The sequence below is a fragment of the Gopherus flavomarginatus genome, chromosome 10, assembly GCF_025201925.1.
Source record: "Gopherus flavomarginatus isolate rGopFla2 chromosome 10, rGopFla2.mat.asm, whole genome shotgun sequence".
Lineage (NCBI taxonomy): Eukaryota > Metazoa > Chordata > Testudines > Testudinidae > Gopherus > Gopherus flavomarginatus.
In genome coordinates this window covers 69,647,139-69,669,935 of record NC_066626.1, presented here as the reverse complement: position 1 = coordinate 69,669,935, position 22,797 = coordinate 69,647,139, and the positions used below count along the sequence as shown (strand labels likewise).

Below are 22,797 nucleotides of genomic sequence, written 5' to 3'. Positions count from 1 at the left end.
TTTTAATTAACCATCTTACCTGCAAACAATATTCACACTGGTAAGGCTTCTCTCCACTATGAGTTCTCTTGTGCCTTTCCATATGATACTTCTGTATGAACCTCATACCACATTCATCACAGCGAAATGGTTTTTCACCTAAAAAAAAGTCATTATATTAAAATATAATTTAAACAAAATAAAAACAGAAAAACAGAGTTATTCCATATGGTAACCTTGGCAAATATTACTAGCCTCTACTGGAAGTAATGGAGAAGAGGATTTAATATGCTCCCATTGAAAAGGCAATCTGTGTTCATTCATATAAGTCTCAATTTTCCCTAGTACTCACTAATATGTCAAGAATACCATGAAGGAAAGCAAAAAGGGAATATTATACCAAGAAATTCTAATTAAAAAGGGGAAATTTTAAGTAACCTGTTTCTATTACCATCTCTTTTCCCTGCGTGCAGATATGTACTGTAAATCCATCAAAGTGTTACCAAAGATTGCATAGGATAGAAAAATATATTTCAAGATGAATTGTTGCCAAAAATACTTAGGACAATGAGAAGACTGTACTGATGACAAGGCCTAAATTCTTTCACTTTCCTTGCACAATTTGACTCCCATTTTCTCAAAAAGAAATTAAAATTTTCAAGATGTCAGTGACTAAAAAAGTTTAAAATATCTGTGTTATTTTCTATAGTTCTCTCTCTTCTTTCTCTCCACATCTGTATGAAAAGCTGAAATAATGGCCCTGAACAATTTAAGCATTTTGGTTTGATTTCTAGAATAGTTCCAATAAGCAAAAGGCATGTTCACTTTACCTTTTCTTTATGTAATTAAATAAAAAAACAACAAATCTCTGTAGTTAAAGTCATTCTGGCAAATGAAAATGGAAGTCTTGCCCTTTGTCACATTATTCATTTGTTCAGACAGCGTATTCTGAATACTACTTCCACTCCAGTGCTACCTATACCTCTCGCCTAATTTGTTCTTAATTAAAAATAAACAAAATTTACAAAGATCCATTCACATTATAAAGTAACTCAGATTAACTCTTTGTTTTAACTTGCCCTTTGCTATCTTCATTGTCTATGTTTGTCTGATAAAGCCTAACAAAAATCTACCTGTCTTGCAGAGTCTCTCTCTTTTACAGGAACTCACTGTTATTCAGTGGAATTCACCCGAAGAGCAAGACATTTCTTGCATTATAGATGTAATATTAAGGCTTCAAGACTGTAAAATAAAGGCAAAAATCTTGTCTTTTTAATAACTGCAAAACAATCTCCAGAGCTATAGCACATTACTCTTTATGAATGAATGAATGAATTACAAAAACAACAAGGAGTCCGGTGGCACCTTAAATAAATCTGTTAGTCTTTAAGGTGCCATCGGACTCCTTGTTGTTTTTGTGGATACAGACTAACACAGCAACCCCCTGATACCTAATTAATTACACATATTCCCATATAAACTAATTTCTTAAAAGGAAAAAATTACTGAGATCCTGGTATTTGTCCAGGAAAAAAGTTCCATCTTTCATAATGAAGAGAGACAGGGGCAAAATTAAATTAAAAAAAAAATAAATTAAACCAGTATCATCTTGGCCGATAGGATATTATATTACAGAGTGGATTCTCTACAGATGTAAATCTCTTCAGGAAATAGGAATTACAGTATCTAGACATAAATAATATAGAAGTCCTATCACTTCTTAATAACCACATCTAAGCCTCTGCATTTGGAATGTGGTTATCGATTTGTTCTCCAGTGTCAAACTTATTTATTGTTGATGTGACGGATTGTTCTTTTTTCTGAATATTTATTATGCAATCTTGTGATTTAATGAGATAGAAAACAGGGATTCTGCTGACGGCATCTGCCAACATGGTTTTGGTCCTGGAAAACAACGCGATGTTTTTTTATTGCAGACAATACTGGCATCCTTCCTTTGTTTCTAGAAGTAAGGTTTAGATTGTTCCACTCTTTCCATCTGAAGTTATGTGACACACTGTTATCTGTTCTCATTATTACCAAGTTATGAATTTATTGATATTCAGAGGTATATTTTCCGCTCAACAGAGAGGAATTTAACCACATCCCAATACTAATGTAAATGAAGGTAGCATGGCTAAAGTCTCGTATAAGACAATAAAATTTTATAGTACTGCAGTTTTAAGTCATTACAACTTAGAATTCCAAACAGATGATGCAGAATTAAAAAAACAACTGCAAACATTCTATGAAACCCTTCTTCCAATATCCATGTAGTGAACAGATTCTGCATCTACTATAAGTAGCCAAACTATTCAAGTTTTTGATTTAGTTATCTGTGTATATTATTCTTCAATTATACAATTAGACACACCTACAATAAAACCATGGAAATTTGATTCACAGAAACTAGAAAAGACCTTTTTAGATCATCTTATTATCTCTCTTGGTGACGCCATCAGCTACCATGGTTTCATCTCTCACCTTTATGCAGATAGCTTCCAACGCCAGTGCATCTCCAGTGCTTCTCAGATACCTCCTCTTGGATGGCCTGATGCCATCTCAAATTTATTCTCTCAAAAACTGAACTTATCTTCCATCCTGAGCGCTCTTTGCTGCTCCTTCCCCCCAGGCTCACAAGCTCAGTATCGTCTTTTGAGTTCTCTCTTTCTCCTTCCACATCTAGTCTCTTGCTAACCTTTGTTACTTCTTCCTTTTTAAATCTATCACCAAACTGGGTTTCTTCACTAACCACTTGCTCATAACGTGGTCATATCTTGTATTGAATATCATACATTTCTCCTCTCTGGACTTCTAGCTTTTTACCTCTCCAACTCCAATCTACTTAGTTTAGCCATTATTAAAATTGTCTCTCGCTCTCTCCACTTTCACTGTAATCAGATCAGTACTTTCACACTTATTTATCTAGGTGTTTATACCACTTTTACCAAACTATTGTATTTTTGCCTAACCTTCTACCTGCTTCTTGAATCAAGTTCAAGAACTTCACCTTTACCTTCAAAGCCCTAAATATTTTGTCCCACCTATATTTCTGCTCTAGTTTTAAACTCCATATCACTCCCATAATTCCCTATCCTGCTTTCAATCTTCTTTCTTTGCTGTTTCCTTTTCCTGTTTCCTACCATTCCCAATTTTGTGCTATTATCACATTGTCCCTGCTTTTGGAATAACGTCCTGCTGCTTGTCTACCAAATGTCCTCCCAACTGTCATTTAAATCCCCCTTTAAAACCTAACTCTGGAGTTGGCGCAAAGGTGGCTTTGCCTCCCACACTTTGGGCCTCCCCAGCCCAAATGTGAACAACACTAGAGAAAGCTCAAACTTATTTTAGCTTTAACATCCCTGTAGAAGTCATTCTGCCAGCCCGTAAAGGCTGGAGCATAGAGTGCTCTGTTCACACACCTCTCACCCCTAAGCATGCCCCAGGGGCTCCATAAATGGACCGTTGTAAAGCCCTTACACTGCTTTACTCTAACTGGGTACGCCCTCGGTAGGGTGAGATGGGGAAAATGCTAGTAGGTTACACTGCCAGTTATCTGTCCCCTTTACAACATTTGAAAAGTGTGAATGGGTCAGATCATAAGAGAGAATTTGGGGCCTTTGCAGTATACACTAGTATTCCTTCAAATCTAAACACTATTTCTGTCTAGATCTTGACTGGAAAGAGCAGGAATCTTGATTTGAGGAAACTGTTCCCAAATGAGCTGCTACATCTAGGAAGATGATATTATTCAGCAGAGTGGCATAATGTTCTTCCAGATAAGATTAAGAAATGCCTTGTGAAGGTGAGTCTGTAAAGTTAATACCACCGTTAATTCTGGTTTTAATCTTTGTAAGGATGAGTATGTTAGAAAAGTATTAAAAATGTATCAGAAAATTCTTCTATTCTTAAGATGATCTGATGCCTACTGTAAACCATTTTACATAGCTGAAATCTGAAGGTAGATGGTTTTTGTAAAATTCTATCCAACTTCTGAACCAGGACACATTATGTGAACTGATAAGATCATTAAGACACAATCTTCTTCTCTTAAACTAGGGAAAGAGTTGAGGACATATTTTCCTTAATTGGGTTAATGAATGGGAAAAGACTGCACACACAGAAGGAAAGGAATAACTTAATTGGAATGTACAATATATTATGCAGGTTATTGATCTAAATCGTATAAAAGAAAAATCATCTCAGATGTTTTGGACATGTCTGCACTAGAAGTCTTAATATTAATTCTAAAATGTATTTATAAAGTGCAGCTACAAAGAGTAGTGAACAGGACGCTTAACAGTTATGCAAGCAAATGCCTAGGAAGAGCTTACAATCTAAACACAAAATTTAGACAAAAGACCAGAAAAGGCAAGCAACATAAAAGCAGAGTGATTGAGCAATTATGTTTGGCAGACGTCTTCTTAGTCCCAAGACTGTTTTATCTATTTTTTGAGGTAGACTTTTTTGTAAAATTCTATCCAATGTTTGAACCAGGACACATTATGTGAACTGATAAGATCATTAAGACACAATCTTCCTCTCTTAAACTAGGGAAATGTCTACTCAAAATGTGAAGTGAGCTGGATTAAAGAATTAGGACGTGAGACAAGAATGCAGAGGTAGGGAGCTGGTGCAGAAATCTCCATCAGTGAAAATAAACCAGAAGAGATTTGAAGAAAGCCTGTGGTGTTGTTCTCTTCTGGAGCCAGTGACCTAAGAACACCAAACTAGTAGTCTACTTACAATTTTTCCTCCTCCCACAATCTGAATGTTGGTTCTCAGTATCATTAGCAACAAGCAGAATAATAAAAAATTACAACTAGCAGTTGATCTTTCTGGTTATCACCCTCTTCCCAAGTGTGGCTGTTTCTAGGTAACATGATTTTGTATTAATGCAACTTGTTAATTTCCTATACAGAATAAGGGCTGTTGATTGATGACTTCCTACCTTCATTGAACAGTATTTAATTTGAGGCAATATTTCCAAGGACAGAAACCCTACCTACTGCTACTGGTTAGAGCACCTCTAAGTTCCCTGCTTTTACAAATATATTAATGGGACTACTGTCTGTGTTAGTGTTGTCTTTAGCAAACTTAATACTGGGTAGTTGGAGAATGGATACAAATCTTAAAAAGGCAAAAAAAAAAATTCTGTTACTATTTAATCTTTTAAACACTGTACCAAAGGCAGAAACAATATAGGCTCACTTCACTAGGAATAAAGGCAAATTAGACCTACTGCATTTGAGGGTTGGGAAATGAAGAAAACCAGAACTGTTTACAAAAGAGAAAGGGAGAGCTAGGCAGAAATACTTCCCATGGATTCTCACCCTTTACAGACTATAAAGAATCTATGGCAGTACTGAAGTTGAAATCCAAGGAAAATACTTTTTTTTTTTCCAGAGTAAAATCATGGAAACAGTATTCACCTTCTAGTTATAGAAAGCAATCTTAAAATGTAAATTATTTGGAAGATCCCAGTATGCAACTGTTGAACAGCATACCGCAACACTAGACAACAATTTAGGACCAGTGGTGAAGAATACCATATCTAAATTAAAATACAGAAGGATTTTTAGGTATGTAGACTGTAAGGAGCCAAACTAAAATTGGGGCAGGACACCAAAATCCACAGATTATAAAGCCATAAAGGACCACTGTGATCATCTAGTCTGGCCTCCTGTATAACACAGGTCCAGAGGTTCCATCACTACATTTTCTATTTATTTACTAAATGAACTTTAGAAAACTTTTTAAAACAACCAAATAAGTTATTTCCTTTTTTTCAAATAAGCCATATAAATATAATAAATCACAGCTCACTGGGACTTATTAAGATTGTAAGGCAGTCCCTACTAACTGCATGCTCAGTAAAGCAGAGAATTACCCCAGTGAAGACTGTCCTAAACACTCATTTAACTGTCATCTGGGAAACACCAGTGTTCTAATGGTTTAAACCAAATCCTCTATTCCAGTTCCAACAGAAAATTACCAAACTATGCAAGTCAGTAGGAGGCTGAGGAGAGGGGGAAAATATTTTTCCAAAAGTTCAGCAAACAGTAAGGTTAATTTGTTAAGACTGCAGTGTTTTTCTCTTATACACAGAAGAGTAACACACCTATGCAAGAGTTGGCATAAACAAACCAACCAACACTAAAAGCAACATAGCAGCTTTCTCTATAGGGCTGGAAATGTTGAATTTCAAAAATACTGTACTGGTGACATTTATATAATGCTTGTACTCAGCTGTTAATTGGATACATTGCCCAGTCTCATTTTCAAAGCTATGTACAGGGAATAATCTGCAGAAAAAATGATTCTGCAAAACGTGACAACATTTAAACCCCTTTCCTGCTTTCTTTTTTCTTTTTCTTTTTTTTTGGGTGTGATCCATTCTTGACAAGAATAATATCTACAGAGAGTGAAGGCAGCAGTTTCTCCAGAAAGAAGTTCACCAATTCAGCACCAGAGGAAAAACTAGGAATAGAACAAAGCCATTGGACAGAAAAAGAATGCAGGACTTTTCTGTGGTTGACTGACCAAAGGAAACCTACTAAGTCTGGATTCATGGCAACATAAGACACAGAAATCCCATTAACAACAGGATACTTGTGCATGTAACTCTCTGTACACTGCTCAAAAATTCATTTTGCAGAGTTTTTAACTTTCTCAACTTTCATACGCACACCTTCACATTAGTACCGTTCATATCCATTTAAATGCTACAGCCAACACTGTGCACATTCACAGCTCTGCTTTTCTGTAAAAGAGGCTGAGAAATAGGCATCCAGTCCAAAAGGACCATATCACAAAATATTTACAGAGGGATTGAAAGGCCATGCACCAAAATGCCAAAAACCCAACAAAGCCAAACCTGTTAGAGAATGTGGTTCTGCACATTGCAATAAGACAAAAATAAACAAATGCACATAAACTAACTCTCATTTGTTCTAAAATTTTGGCCTTATTTGACCTATGATATATATATGTATATACATATAAAATATTTTAAAATATATTAGAATAATTCTGCATTAAAACTTTTAAAATAGAGTGAAGAGTAATGCTGATGCTAATACCTCGAGGGTTAGGCATTTTGGCCATTACAGTCCTGATAGTTTTCCTTTAATTCAATAGGAAATAAGAAATCTTCTAAGCTATGAAGACCCAGTGAAAAAGTCAGTTTTATATGACAAAAGAGAAGACTGAAAAAAATCATGGGTTGTTAACAAACTTTATGATTTGCCATATGGGGCTATTTTAAGAAGAATACTTAATTCCCACCTTTGTTCACTACAGTTTACACTCACTTTGCAGCCAAAGGAAAGAGAAGCAAGGCTAAAGCACAGAACTAAGTGTTTTGTATCATATATGTCAAAATCAAAACAAACTCCAACAGGATATTAAGCTGCACACTTATTATTGGAAACCTGGCCTGATTTGGGAAACAGTTCTTTAAGCACGCCAAAAAAAAATACTCAAGGCACTATACTCACCAGTATGAATCTTCTCATGTCTCTGTAGCAGGTACTTCTGTATGAAACGCATGTCGCATTGACTGCACTGAAATGGTTTTTCACCTTGAACAATATAATTCCACATCCATAAGTTAATAACTACAAACTGTTGTTTCTGATGTTTACTTTGAGGAATAAAATAGTTGTCTATAAGAAACCAGCATCTGAGCGAATTCCAAAATAGTCTAATACCAAAACATTTATCCCTACTAACTATATGGACTTCAAAATTCTCCCCATGAGTCACATTAACACAAACATGGAAGAGTTGAAGCTGAAATGGCTGTAATTTCCTCAAGAACAAAATCAATCATGATGCTGTGATAAGTCTGCATTTTGGGTTCCGGCAAGCTATTATAATGGTAAGTACCTTTTTCATCTCTCCAAACCAGAGATACCTCATCAGGCAGATAAGCATCTAGAGCACATTTTACAAAGGGGTTAATTTTGGCACTTAGGCTACAGGTCAACCCATTACTTTCTGATAAAGAAAGAAAAGAAACCTTGCAAACAGTTATTTCCTCAGTTTAATGAACGTATGTTGATTTTTTTTTCTGGTATTCTTTTGACACTTTGGTGCATGGAATCACTAAGCTTAAGATGCCAAGTAACCTACAATCTTAGAACTGAAATTCGCATAGAGCTGAAAACACTTTGACTGTGAGTAAACAGATCTTTATATAGTAGAGAAGACAAGTGAAGTTAAGCAGTACCTGTATGAATGAAGACATGTCTCTGTAAATGGTAGTTGGTTCTAAAGGCAGCATTGCAATGCTCGCAAACATGAGATTTGGGGGTTTTCAGACCAAGTGATCCATCTTCATTTATTGTAAGGATCTATTTTAAAAAAAGTAAAATTTGTTCTCACACTACCCACTAAATATGTTTTATTAACTACAAATCAAAACATAAAATAACTTTGTAATGCAGAAAACTCAAATATTTCACATAAAAACAGTGCTAACTTCTATAAATCTACACCGACAGGATTTTGGTTTTACATTTGCAACAACTGCCTGTTCCAAACTTGTGTATCATAAGGTGTCAAGAGATATTTCCACCTGCTGGAGACAAAAGCAATTGATGGAAAACCAGCTTACAGCTTCTCTATTCAGAGTGGAGTTACTTTAAATGTCAGTGTTTACTTTCTCCATCTGTTGGGAAGGAAGTAAAGTAACCAAATCATCTTTGGCACAGAACCATGGATCATCATATTTTAAAGGATAAGTGGAATGCTGTATGATCTTTGTGGAAATAAAGCAAAAATGTAGGATTGTCAAGATGTATAAAAGCTTATCCCTGAGTAACCACATAACCTGTCTGTTACTGCAGATCATAGCTAAAAATAAGACTGGACTAATAAAACTGTACCCCTGTCCAGTTACATATAAAAAGTCAGTACAGAAGTATCAAAGTAACTCTTTAATTGTTTAGTTATTTTCCCTTATATTCCCTTAGCCTGGCTTTCTAATTCTTTGATATATTGTCATGGTACAGTACTTAGCAGGCTTTTATATCACTTCTATACGCTAACTGGCTACAAGACAACTCTCCCAATATTCTGTAATGTGGAGATGATAAAAAAACCAAAAACAAAAAACCCCACTTTGGACCCCTCCTAACTTGTTCATCTTACAGAGCCCTTCCTTACTTAGTGTATCCCTTGAGAAGATCTCCCTGCCAAATTCAGCTTTCTATTTTCAATAATTTTGATGACCATAGCAGATTTTTTTTCAAGTTGCAAGAATTTTTTAAAAACTAGGGAAAGTTCATTTCCACACCCCATTTGATATAGCTCAGTACAGTTTTGCTCAAACTTGCCCCAAAATAACACCATTGGGAAGAGACCAGCAGGAAAATGGAAGCCCAACAAATGAAATTTTCAGAAAGTTTTAGGTGACCGAAAACAGTGTTATAATAATGTGTTGTAACAGAATAATGTCAAAAAAATAGTGATTTGCTCTCTAACTATAAACCAAGGAGGAAAGCATGCTGGCACTCTAAACAGCCAGCATATTTTAACACAGCAAGCAAAAGAGTCATTCCATTGCTCTGCAATTGTTGATAAACTCAGTATCAACTGTTATTATAGGACCTACTTTGAAAAATGTTCTAATTTTATCTGCTCGTTTTGCTACAGCCAACCTCACAGACAGTTTAAACTCTGATCTAGCACACACACTTGAAACCAATGGGATTACGCACATGTTTATCAATAAGCACATTCATATGTTTGCAGGGGCCTTACAGACGTGTGAAGTCCAATGCTTATAAAATTATGTTCTGTAACAATATGCTACTACTTAAATGGACACTGTCAGGTATAAAAGTATATTTTATAAAACAATTAAATTTTATCACATGTATTATGTATATTATTGACATTTTAAAGTAACTGCTGAAAACAGAAAAAAATATTTCATATTCCTCCATTTTCCTTCTAAATTCTGGAATCTTAATTGACTGCATTGTAGCTCCCCTTAAATGAAGAAACCCAGTTTTGCCAATGCGGTTTCACCAAAATGTAGTCCTAAAAATGAATAAAAACTAGATTTTTCAAGTAGTCAATTAATAAAAGGAAAATAGTACTAAAAATATTTCAATGTATTAAGTGAGCTCCACACTAAAAACCCAGATGTTGGATTGACAGCAGATCAAGACCAATATACTGGGATTATGCCATGCCAATCCTTCTGCTCCTCCTGCCCTTCCTATTCTTATGAGCCAATAAAAGATTGATACAAAACCTGCTCAAGGATTTTCCTCAATCTTTTTCAAACCTTCTTCATCTCAAAAGAATGGAGCAGGCAGACAGGCAGTTAGAGGAAGGAAGCATACATGAATGCCCATGAAACCTTCTGTAAGAGGGACACCAACCTCTCCCACCAAACAATACTCCCACAGATGTGGTCTCTGAGGAGAAAGGGTGAGGCATTCAAGATGGATCCCCCTCATTATAAAAGAGAGAGGTGTGCTGCCATCAGGGACCCAAGAGCTTGGAACTTGCTCCCAAACGCTGTCTTAAATATTTATAATCTGTCAGCCCTTCAGGCATGCCACAAAAGCCATCTATCTAAGATGATTTGTGGGGAGGTTATGGGATAGGTAACCCTGGGAAAAATGAAAAGGCTTGTTTTCTTTCGAAAGGTGTTTGGTTCTGTTTTTTCCGGGGGAGGAGGGGAGTAGAGAGGGCAGAGGAGATTTGCTGCTTTAATTTATTTGCTGGCTGGGCTGTTTCCTGAATACACTTATTTATATGCTATTCTGTGGTCTTCTTCATGGGACTGTGATTTTACTTAATTGCTACAGCACCTGTGTGCTTTATTTTAATTGTTGCATAAATCCAAATAAAATAAATGATTACTTTGGGTTTTAATAGAAGAGGGCAAAACGTTGTTACAGCCGCAATAAAACATTGCTATAGCTGATCCTGTTTTTCTCTTAACAAAAACGTGCCCCTTTGATGTAGGAAAATTTAAGCTCCCAGACTGTCACAGGGCAATATCGTCCTACAGGACCCTCTCGTGGCACTGCAAGCACTCCCTGCCTCAGTTTCTCCTCCCCAGGATTGTCTGTGTCTCCTGGGGTTCATGTGGCTCAGCCATTTGGCTGGATCACTCTAAGTTCAATCCCTCTTCAGGTAACAAGCTATGAGGAAGGAGAGAGCATTTATGCTGGTCTACATCTCCCAGCTCATGCCCAGTTAGCTGGATGACAGGAGAGCTTGGCCCCACCCTCTCCAAGACTCCCAGCCCTTAAAGACAGTGATGGAATTTCTCTGCAAGCACTACTTACTCCTGGAACCACTTCCTCTCTATCAATATCTCTTAGGACAGTTCTTATATTATATATATAGGACCATTCAAAATCTTAAAAGGCCATGCCATCTGGCAGAGTGGGCTGACCCCTATGTGCCACTACATTTGAAGGGCAGGCAACCCAGTGACACAGGCAGACAGTTACATTGCTAAATCTTTCTTGACAGTAGATCTGGAAAACAAATTCTCAAAATAATGCAGAATAGTTATCATGAGAACTTCTAACACAAATAAGACTACTACTCGTAAGGGAATTCTGTGCAAAAAATTAAAAATTCTGCAAAATTCTGCATATTTTGTTAAAATAACTCAATATACTCAGACTATTTTCAATTATTTGCTGACAAGTATTTTGAAATAATTTATCAAAATAATTGAAAATTGTGAGATTATATTGTTATTGTGTTACTGTGCTATTTTGCCAAATAAAATTACGGAGAATTTTAAATTTTTTTTTTTGGCACCGAATTTTTAAATTTTGGTGCAGAATTCCCTCAAGAGTACCAGGGTTCTGTGTGGCACAATTTGGTGCAGGCAGCTCAGTGTGGGGTCCAGGAGAGATCTGGATGCACAGGGACTTGTGGGGTTCTGGGTGCAGGGGGAATAGGACTCAGCAACGGAGTCCAGGTGAAGGCAGTTTGGGCTCAACAGGCGGTCTGGGGGAGTGGGGCTTGGTGGGGTGGTGGTCAGGGTGCAGCTGTTTGGGGCTTAGTGGGGTGGGGGTCCAATTGTGAGGCGGTTCCTGATGCAGGGGGTAAGGCTCAGCAGGAAGGAGGTTCAGTGGGCTCGGTTGGGGGTGGGGGTTCTGGGTGCAGGAGGCTCCTGATGCATGGGGAGAGTGGGATGAGGATCGGCAGCAGGGATTTTGGCGTGGGGGGGTCCAGATGCACGGGGTTGGGCAGACAGGGGGAGCAGCACCCCATACAGTAGCTGACGAGTGATGGGACCAGGAAGCGGGGGAAGAGGGTCACTGTAGGGGGAGCTGTTTCCTGTCCACGCAACTCCCATGCATCTGGACACCCGCCCCTGCTGTGCCTCACCCCTTGCACTAAGCCCCTCCCTCCAACCCTCCGCCTGCAGTGCAGAGCTTCCTAGAGCCGGGGAAGTTTCTAGGGTTGATCTGACGCAGTGCTGGCTGCTCCAGGCAGGGGAGGGGGAAACTCTGTCTCTGTCGTCCTCCCTCCTCCCTCCCATGCCCAGCCGGGACTAACATCCTGGGGCAGCCAGGGCATCCCCAGACATGCCCCCCACTCATTGTGGTGACTCTCCTCTCTCCTGACTGCCCAAACAGACCCTGCTGGAGAGGGGTGAGCGAGCACTAGTGCAGCTTTTCTTTGGTTCCCCACAGAAATCATTTTTCTGTGGAAAAGCAAAGAGAATCTGCACAGGGACATATTTCTGCATGTATGCAGCAGCACAGAATTCCCCCAAGAGTAGAATATATACAAAGACACTTAAATTTTAGGAATGTTCTCTACCAGCAAGTTATTTTACTAAATTTATGAATGAAAACGTCTTAAAATTTTTGAAAACTCATTTTAAATTTGTTTTTAAACTGTTCTCAATGCATAAGGCACACAATAATTCTCAGGCTCATAGAAAGATACAACTATTATTAGATGAACACAGTGCAATGATTTATAACTTGTCCACAAATCTACTGACTCATAATTTAAAAAAATATATATTTGGAAAGGGAACTGCCTGGAGAGACAGATGTTAAAGTATGTCAAAGGTTCATGTTGCTAAAAGGAGTTCAAAGAAACACACTATGAATGCCTTATATCACAGTCTTCTCTGGATTCTGGAAAGCTCCAAAGCTGCATCTTTACTGTGCAAATAAAACAACTTCCGACATAACTACTTCAAATTCTAATGAAATCAGTCAAAGTCATAGTAAATCTACAGGTTCTTTTCAAGCCTGGTTTTTACAAAATCCATCTTACTTTTGCTGGTGAACGCTGTTTTCTTTTCTTCTTTTTCTGCAAATCTACTGGCTCTCGTATTTGTTTTTTGTCTCTCTTCTGTTGTTCAGATGCATCAGTAAAAGTAATTTCTTGCTTTACACTGATCTGTTAAGATACAAAGTGCCAGTTTCAGGTGAGGTTCTCATTACAAAAGAGCGATTTTTCATTTTCAGATGACAAACAGCTGAAACAAAGGCTAAGATTTTTTCTGAAGGGATTGTCCCATGGTTTCATTCCTTCAGAAATTTAACAAAAAGGGAGTAATCAATATCTTAAATGCAGAAAGGAAATAATTCTCTATAGATTTACAGTTTGCTGTACCTCTTCATTCATCCCAAAAGATTTAGGCTTTTCTTTCTGACCTGTAGTGTTTCCTTGTGACTCCTAGTGTATATCAAAATCTCTCATATGTGCATATAATCACTCTTCCATTTGTTTCATACCTATATTACTTTGGCCTGTCGTATTGTCAATGCCAGGATTTAACAGAAACAGATTAATTTACTACATATTTGAGCTTAAAAAATTTAAAAATCCCAAAATACAGAGAATGAACATTTCCCCCAGTAATACTTCTTGATCTAATGTCAACTTTATTAAAGATCATATTCTTAAATGTTCCTGGTATATTTTCTAAACGGCCCAACAATCTCTGAACTTCAGTTAAAAGGAAAGCCCTCTCATTGTACAGTGTTTTAACAAAACTCCAGTTGAAAAAGACTATTCTTTCTTTTTACACCTATATAACTCATCTTTTTTAATCAATGACATTTCAGTAAACACCCAAACTTTACAGTAATAATGCATTATTTTGAAATGGAAGCCATTTTTATTCTCCCTGTGGTGAATGGAAGACACTTTCTATTAAATATCAAAGGAGGACATATATGGGCATCTACAAAGTGTTATACGTTTGACCTGCAGCATGAATGCAAGCAACAGCTATCAGATGCTAAAATTCTATATGAGATATACATTAAAAACATGTACAGAAATGCTTCAAGATGGCAAAAAAAAATGTGCTTTGCATAAAACAAATAAATCACCCAGGTCCTTTAAATAATATTACTTACCGTGGTTTATCTTTGCTCTTTAAAATTTATTATTGTGGTTTTTTTTAAGTGCTTAATATTAACCAGTCAATTCATATAGTAACAAAAACAATACAATTATCCATTTTTTATAAATAGATGCTTAATATAAAAATGAAATATAGCTGGGCGAAACTCACCTCAACTCAAATGACGTACGAAAGGTTGTAACGCACTTTTAATATCACACTTAAGCTCATGAAGCTTGGTTTAAATGATATATAGGGCCTTGTGTCGGCCCTCCAACTGAGATGAATTTCACCCAGTCAGCAGCTAAACACATTTTCATAAACAGCATCTCTTATTAATAAATATTTTTATAATCAAAATGCAAACAACTCATGAATGTATTCCTTACATAACACAACAACATTACCAAACCATGCTTCCTAAATGAGTGTGCAATATTTCATGAAGAAAATGCTTACAGGAACATTGACTGCGTACTGGAGCCCTTGAGGAAGTCTGTCTTGAGCCTCCAGCTCATCATCATTTTTTACCGTCTCCTCATGGACCATGAGTTCATCATGTGAAATCATCTCTTGCTGTCGAAGCTCACTTTCTTGTAACACTTCATCTGTTGTAAGAATTTCTTGATGTGCCATAGTCCGGTCTTGAAGCACTGCTTCTTGCCGTTCCCCAGATATTGAAGATTGGTCAGACACTGCACCCATCCCTACCATTGCCCTGGATGACTGCATTTGGTCTATGCCACCACATTTAAGAAATAATCCTCCAAGTTTGTCTTCAATATTCATGCTTAAGTGCAATAGCCTACAAAAAGAAGTATAGCAAGTGAATATCTACAAATGGGGAAGTTATTTAAAAATTTACCTGACATTTAAAAAAAAAAGTTTTACAAAATAGTCAACAACACATGCCTTTCTTGTAAGTACTGTCCAGGATTTCAATACTTCATCTTCGTTGTAAGAAGCTAAAGGAGATCTCTCTTTCTCTCTCTCTCTCTCACACACACACGCTTTCAAATAGGTTGTAGTTGAGTTGTGGTTGTCTTTTGACTACCAATATAATGGGGTGAAACAGTAGTTATATGAATTGATAGCCAAAAGAAACTTAAATACATTCCTTACCCTTTAAAGGAAGCAAACTGCTTCCATTTTTAATTTTCTGCCTCTCTTCCCCATCCTCTGCCCACCTTTTTTTGTGCCTGATCCCTCTCCTGAAGATGCCTCCTTTCACTGTGTTCTCTCTTCTCCACTTCCCTTTGTATGTGCTGTCTGTCTCTCCTGTCACCACTGCCCCAGGCTACCAGAACAGCTTTATCTTCACAAGGGAGAGGAAGGAGAATTTTTTGGCTCTTCTTGGGCTGCTGTTATTGCACGTGAAAGAAGGAGGAGGAGTAGTTAAACATACTTATAGGGGAGTGATCACCTTCACACCCACTCTGACACTAGAGCATGAGTCAGGGTGTATGGGCTTAGACACTGCCACCATTAATAGTGCAAAAACATAGTAGGAAATAGGCAGTAGTTCATCACGCTGAGGGGGAGGCTCAGCTCCACCTGAGTTAGGCTTTTTAGCTAATTAGTTTCTGGGTCAGCTCTGTCCCTAACGTTCTAATTGTCCAATTAAATAGCCAAAGAAGCCAAACCATCTTGCCCAGCAGTACAGAAGGGCTCTCTATCATCTCCTAAGAATTACACTGTGATGCCCTACAGCCAATTTAACATCCTGCTACTCGCAAAGCATACATTCCATCCACAAACTTGTATCAAACAGATCAACATGTAATGTTTAAACTTCAGTTTTCAGTTTGAAAATAGAAAATATGTCTCAAAAAACACTTGCAGTGATTTGAGAAAAATAGTGAGGATTCTGGATTTATCCTAATTTCCAATGAAGATTTGTTCATTTCACAAACCCACTACACAATCTGGCATGAAGGGCAGACTTGCCTCAAGTGGGGCCTAGGAGCATTTGATGTTAGGAATGTGGTCCACCGACAGAACTGAGTGGTAAAGATTACACATTACTCATCTGCATTATATCTGATTCCAGACAGTACTATTGGTAGTCCTGATTCTTGTGACTATTCAATTCATGCAAATTAAAACAGAATTAAAAATGTAGCTAACATTACCATTCTCCAGCATTAATCTAGCCAAGACAGGAGGGGTTCTGTGCCTGCCCTACCTCACAAGAGCAAGAATCTCTAACTCCTTGAATATGTCAGAGAGGTGGCTGATTTTTGAGCTGTGCAGGATTGTCTAATAATCCTCCCCCTTTTCAAGTTCAGCTGCTCAACAGCCAAGTCAAAAGAGTGAAGCATGTTGGATATTCAAGATAAAGTGGACCTTGTACCAGTAAACTTTCCACTGCTGGAAGTCCGAATGGATTGACTACTGATGTATTCACTCAGGTTGACCCTAAACATGTAAGGCACTGACATTGTTAAAAGATTTAATGATGTGGCTTCATTTGCTTTTTGGGAGACACTGAAACCCAAGCTTCTGCACACAAAAGGTCAAAGATATTTATAAATGAATAAGAAAGTAAAAAGGAACCAACAACCTTCAAAAATGTGGAAATATGAAAATGGAGGAATACATTTGAGACAAAAAAGTAAAGACTGATACTCCTCAAATCTAAAACCTAACCTGTGAGGTAGCTGAAGAACAAGGCCTTTGATGAAACTAGAGAAGAGAAGACTCCAACATATTTGCGTGGAATTAATATTCCAGTGAGCAATACCATACAAAAAGGGCTTCCAGACCCTTTGTATTTTTCCAGAATAGATGTCGTCCTAGATTTCAACAAAAATGTTGAGAACTGCCATGTTAGAAGGGCTCGGTACGCAAGATTCCTTAAGTGTGGATATCAATGATTCAGAGATAGATGTTCCTGCGAGATACAGAAACGACAGTCTGTAGGGGCAGTTTCGGGTGATGAGGATCAACAATCGTTTGTCTTCACTGAGGAAGGTAGCAAAGTCTCTCTGCAGGCCATCCCACGTGAAGAAGAAAGCAGTTGTCCAATCTTGCTGTTTCAAGAGTCTGGAACAAAGTAAAAGTTCAGAACTTATTTGACAAAATTTGTAAACAAATCTATTTGTGGAAGGAAGCACATCTGCGTCAGGTAAATGAAGGTGTCCTAAATTTCCAATCTCGTGAGGAGAGTTCCTTCTAACTCTGCCAATCTGTTTGCCAGTTCAGCTTTGCTGGATCTCATATACAGCTAAAGAGAGAGGATTTTGAGACCTTCTTCTTTAACTTTCTGCTTCTAAGGCCATCCTGTCATCTTACAGTAGACCAATTACCACCTTCTATATACATAGTGGATATTCTAGCAGGGATTTTGTGAAGAAGTGATCTGACACTAGTGGAGTACCCAGAGCTAAAGGACAGTTCGTTGAATCTGTTCTGAAATGGTCTGCAGAAACAAAGTTCAAAATCTGGATCTACTGACTCTGGAATAACATTGAAGGAGCATTATCTTATTAAGTTTCTGAGGCTCTTTCAAACAGTCTGAAGCCATCAAACAGAACTTGTATCAGACTGCCCCGCTAAGTGTGACAAGAGCCAATCTGAGGCACTAAGGACAATTTGAAAACTTGATCCTGCTAAACTTGCTAGTTTTTTTCTGATCAGACAGTATGTGCTTGGGAGGGATCTAATCAGAACAGACTGCTGTCTCCAGGGATAGTTATACATCTCTACCCTGACATAACACTGTCCTCAGGAGCCAAAAAATAGGTGAAACAGCGTTATATCGAACTTGCTTTGATCCGCCGGGTGCGCAGCCCCCCTCCCCCCCGCAAGCACTGCTTTACCGTGTTATATTTGAATTCGTATTATATCGGATCATGTTATATTAGGGTTGAGGTGTATAAGCAATTCTAAAGCCTTTCTTAAGCATCATCTTCAGGGCACTTCTCTTCAAGTGAAGGGACACCAACTCTTCAATGTTTAAAGCAGGGTTAGGTTATCTCATCTAAGTTAAAAAGTATTTCCAGTTGTCTGAATCACATATCACCAAAGAAGAGTTCACCCTTTTCAAGGGATGAAGTGCACCAGGAATGTCACCAATGATCTCAGAAAGAGAAACTGTAGTCCACAGAAATTTTTTTGAGGTAACTGGGGTTTCATGGCAGTAGGGTGAAGTAGTAGTTCTCCATCAATGCTGCTAAAGGTTTTCTGGAGAGGACTTGCAACAATAGACCACAGTAATCCTAAAATGAGAGGGAGACGGTTGAAGGGGGCAGGATGATCTTAGGCATCCACAAGGGGGGATTTGGACTCAAAGAAGAAAAGTGAGAGGGGGACCCAAGTCTTTTAGGGAGAGCTTTCTCATGTAGTACACTCCATGTTGGAGGGAAGAGGCTCAAATTCCCCATCCAAACGATAAAAAGACTGTAGAGATACAGAGATACCTCTGGCTTAGTAAGCCATGTGAATGGGAGGGAGTGAAAGCCCTGGCTAAAGCTAGCTTCCTGGAAGGGGTGTGACCAAAGTCCTTTAAACATGTCTGACATGAGGTTGAAGGACTCCAAAGAAGGTGAACAAGAGAAATTTTAATCTTTATCCCAGGTGTGGACTATGTGGAACCTCAATCACAGTATGTCCTACTTTTTAAAAAAAAAAATAATTAAATAACTGGAGATATACCTATCTCCTAGAACTGGAAGGGACCTTAAAAGGTCATTGAGTCTAGACCCTTGCCTTCACTAACAGGACCAAGTACTGATTTTTGCCCCAGATTTATAAGTGGCCCCCTCAAGGATTGAACTCACAACCCTGGGTTTAGCAGGCCAATGCTCAAACCTCTGAGCTATCCTTCCCCCCATAATTAAGTAATCTTTTGCTGTGCTTTTGCTCCATGCACAGAAAAATCAGATGCACAATATAAAATGGAGAATAAACTGGCTAGGCAGTAGTACTGCAGAAGAAGATCCAGGGGTTATAGTGGATCACAAATTGAATAAGAGTAAACGGTGTGATGCTGTTGCAAAAAAGGCAAATGCCATTCTGGGATGCAGTAACAGGAATGTTATATGTAAGACATGGGAGGTAATTGTTCTGCTCTATTTGGCACTGATGAGTCCTCAGCTGGAGTACTGTTTCCAGTTTTGGGCACCATACTTCAAGAAGGATATGAATAAACTGCAGAGAGTCCAAAGGAGAGCAACGACAATGATAAGAGGTTTAGAAAACAGGACCTATGAGGAAAGATTGAAAGCATTGGGCATGTTTAGTCTAGAGAAGAAAAGGCCAACGGAGAACATAATAGTCTTCAAATATGTAAAATATTGTTATAAAGCGGACAGTGATCATTTGTTTTCCCATGTTCACACAGAATAGGCCATGTAATCAGCTTAGTTTCCAGCAAGGGAGATTTAGGTTGGATATTAGGAAAAACTTAAACTATGAGGATAAGTAAGTACCAAAACAGGTTACCGAGGGAGGCTGCAGATTCCCCATCCTTGGAGGTTTTTAAGAACAGGTTGAACAAACACCTGTCAGGACTGGTCCATGTATGTTTAATCCTGCTCAGTGTACGAGGATGGACTAGATGATCTCCTGAGATCCCTTCTAGCCCTACATTTCTATGCTTCTATGCATGTTGAGGTCTACTGCTGTATTAGCTTATTGCACTGCAGCCTTCATAGGAACCAGCTGGAGACGTGCTGAGATGGGGAAGTGCAAGATGCTAAAAAGCAAGCATTCAGGTGTGAAAAACAGCGGCTGCAGTCCGTCTGTTCAAGGCACAGCTGAATTCAGTGGTAGGGACTGCTCCAGATGCAGAATATTGTCACAGTGCTCTGTAAACAGGCCCAAATTGAGGAATTCCTCAATTTAAAACTATTTCCTGGCAGAAAGGAATGGAGAATAATGAGAAAGGGGTCTCAGAAAGAAAGCAAAGCACTCTGCTGCTGCTGTCACCAATGAATTGGGGCAGACTGGTGAAACATAGCAGCAGAATGCTAGAGGAACAATTGGTAATGTGCAGCAGCTGCCTAGCAGAGGACACACATTGACAGTATATTGCATTTATTTGTAATATACTGTCAGCTGTTTTACTCATTTAAATTGTGAGGATATGAATACATGGCTGCTTTTCACACTGATTAGTAGGCTTAGTCCTTGGGATAGTAGGCATCAGGTACATTTTTCAAGCTCTGATCTTGAGTCACTTCAGGTGCATAGTAAAAGGAGGTTTTTAGATATCTGGCCTTTCATACTAAAATAATGAGGACTCAATCTGCAGCATAACACGACAACTGATGAAACACAATCTAGTCTACATAAAATCTAAACACAGTACCAAATAATATGAAAGTAAAGAAAAGCATATAAAAATAGGCTATTAGTCCAAATGAGACATGTCCTGATTGGAACTGCCTCAGCAAATCAAGCATAGTTGACCACAAGATGCTTTGCAGGGGGGAGGGTGGGGAGGAAGGCAGAGGTTGCTTCAGTAAGCAGACTCATATTATTTTAATTGAAACCAAGAAAAAAATGCTCTTGGCAGAATAACAGACTGACCAGAAAAAGTAAGCTGAAGTTTTCAAAATAATTCATCTGACCCTGTAGTAGGTCAACAAGTAAGTTAGAGCAAGCTACATCTGTGAAAGAAGATATCCCCAAAATAAGATTATCCTTGACAGAAGCCATGATAATACACACTACATACTTGTGTAGATTAGTATATCTCCTGACATAAAACATTGTGATTCACAAAGCAGTCTTTTTCCTGGGATTCAAAACTTTTATTTAATAAGATTTTTAGCACCATCTTTGAAAATATAGTTAAAAATCTCTCAATAAAAGCAGAGGTTCAGTTAAAAAAGGTAACATAAAAGGTGTAACTTAAATGCTCCAAAGCTAAAAGAAATGCAGAGTTAAGGTGTTCATTGTGCTTGTTAGAGATTCCCCAAATTCATTGCCTCGAGCAAGGCATCTGAATGTGGGGCTCCACAGGACAGACTGTATGGATATGTATACCAAGAAAGAAGGAAGGAAGAAAAAGAAAAAGAAAAAGAAAGGACTGGCAAAAAGAACCTCAGAACAGTTGCTCCATCCTAGAGCTTCTTTCTCTTTTGATACAATGCTCAGCAACTGCTTGCAGAAGACTGCATTTCTCACATGTGGGCACCAGAGGCTTTTGCAACCACAGCCATCTGGGCAGTGATTGGGGGCGGGGGGGAAAGGGGACACAAACCACTGCCCCCTACCCTGGGTCTGCAAGTAGGGGTTGGGCCTTGCACCCCTCTGGAGCCACAATGCCAGAGGAGCAGACAGCCGGTGTGAGTTCCCCACCTTCTCGTGCCTGGTGGGGCTCAGGCTTCAGCACTGGGTGGTGGGCAGCAAGCTTCAGCCATGTGGCGGCAGGCTCCAGCCACTGTGCTTCAGGCTCACCCTCACCCCATCACCTCTGGCCCCTGCTGCCTTCCCCAGTCCTTGACACATCCACTCCATCACCCCTGGCCCCCAATGCCTCCCTACCCACCTCCCCATCCAAGGCTTACTTTGTCTCCCAGCTTGCCAGGGCTGAATAAGTAAGTCTGCTGTGAAAACTGATATTTGTATGTTTGTTAATACCACTTTTCACTGCCTCTCCGCTAGCTAACAAGTCTGCTGCTGAGAAAAGTGATATTAACAGATGGCAGTGAAAAGTGATATTAACAAACATACAAATATCACTTTTCACAGAAGCAGACTTACTAGCTAGCAATTCTATTTAAAAACAAAACAAAACAAAACAAAAAAACAGAAGCCAAAAAAGCAAAACAACAAAAACGACAACAACATGAAAAGTATCTTATTTGTGTTTCTATTCTGGTTAGATCTTCTAAAGAATAGAGACAACTGCACATTGTTATTATTATTGAGTTTGCAAAAAACAAACCCTACATAAATAAATTACAAAGATTTGGTATGTGTGCATATTTATTTGTTTTTCCTAAAGTTAATTTCATTTTTCGGAAAAATTGTCACATTGGCCACCAGCAAGAGTTGGTGACAGCACTCAAAGGCCACCAAAAAATTTGTTGTGAGAACCCCTTCTAGAGCCACTGAACCATGTTGATTTGTTTCAAAAACAGCTACTCAGACAAACCAACTACAGCAACTCAGTACAGTTAGTTTCAGTGAGCCTCACATACGCTTTTCCAAAGATTCCTGGTACATTAAGGAGATCTAAAGATATATCTATACTAAAGCTAGGAACGAGCCTTCCGCTTGGGAAAACGGACTTGCTAAAAAAACCAGTGTGGATATTGCGGCTCAGGCAGCATCTTGGGCTCTCAAGCCCATCCCAACCCCCCGACTCAGAATGTAAAAGGTACTCAACTGAAAATGTCTTGAAAGCAAAATGTTGTTGCCTTTGCCTATTTAGAACAAAAACACAAATTTTGGCAGTGGGTAGAAAAGAAATGTGTCCTGATAATGTAACCTGATAGCCA

General features: G+C 38.5%; 1 protein-coding gene across 5 annotated transcripts in view; it reads right to left on the bottom strand.

Moving 5' to 3' along the window:
• Positions 1-22,797, bottom strand: part of ZNF148 (zinc finger protein 148) — a 61,966-nt gene that overhangs the window by 18,585 nt on the left and 20,584 nt on the right. For 3 of the 5 annotated variants that reach the window (XR_007768392.1, XR_007768391.1, XM_050917031.1), the window contains exons 2-6: positions 14,804-15,149; positions 13,264-13,389; positions 8,213-8,336; positions 7,479-7,562; positions 20-138 (exon numbers count right to left, since the gene is read on the bottom strand). Coding sequence is in view for 2 of the 5 variants with exons in the window: in XM_050917031.1 (XP_050772988.1) it covers positions 20-138; positions 7,479-7,562; positions 8,213-8,336; positions 13,264-13,389; positions 14,804-15,133 (783 nt within the window). In the remaining 3 variants the exon portion in view is untranslated. Of the gene's footprint in view, positions 1-19; positions 139-2,463; positions 3,962-4,091; positions 6,460-7,478; positions 7,563-8,212; positions 8,337-13,263; positions 13,390-14,803; positions 15,150-22,797 lie in introns of those variants that run through there. The other 2 variants (XR_007768393.1, XM_050917032.1) reach the window with 2 other exon arrangements.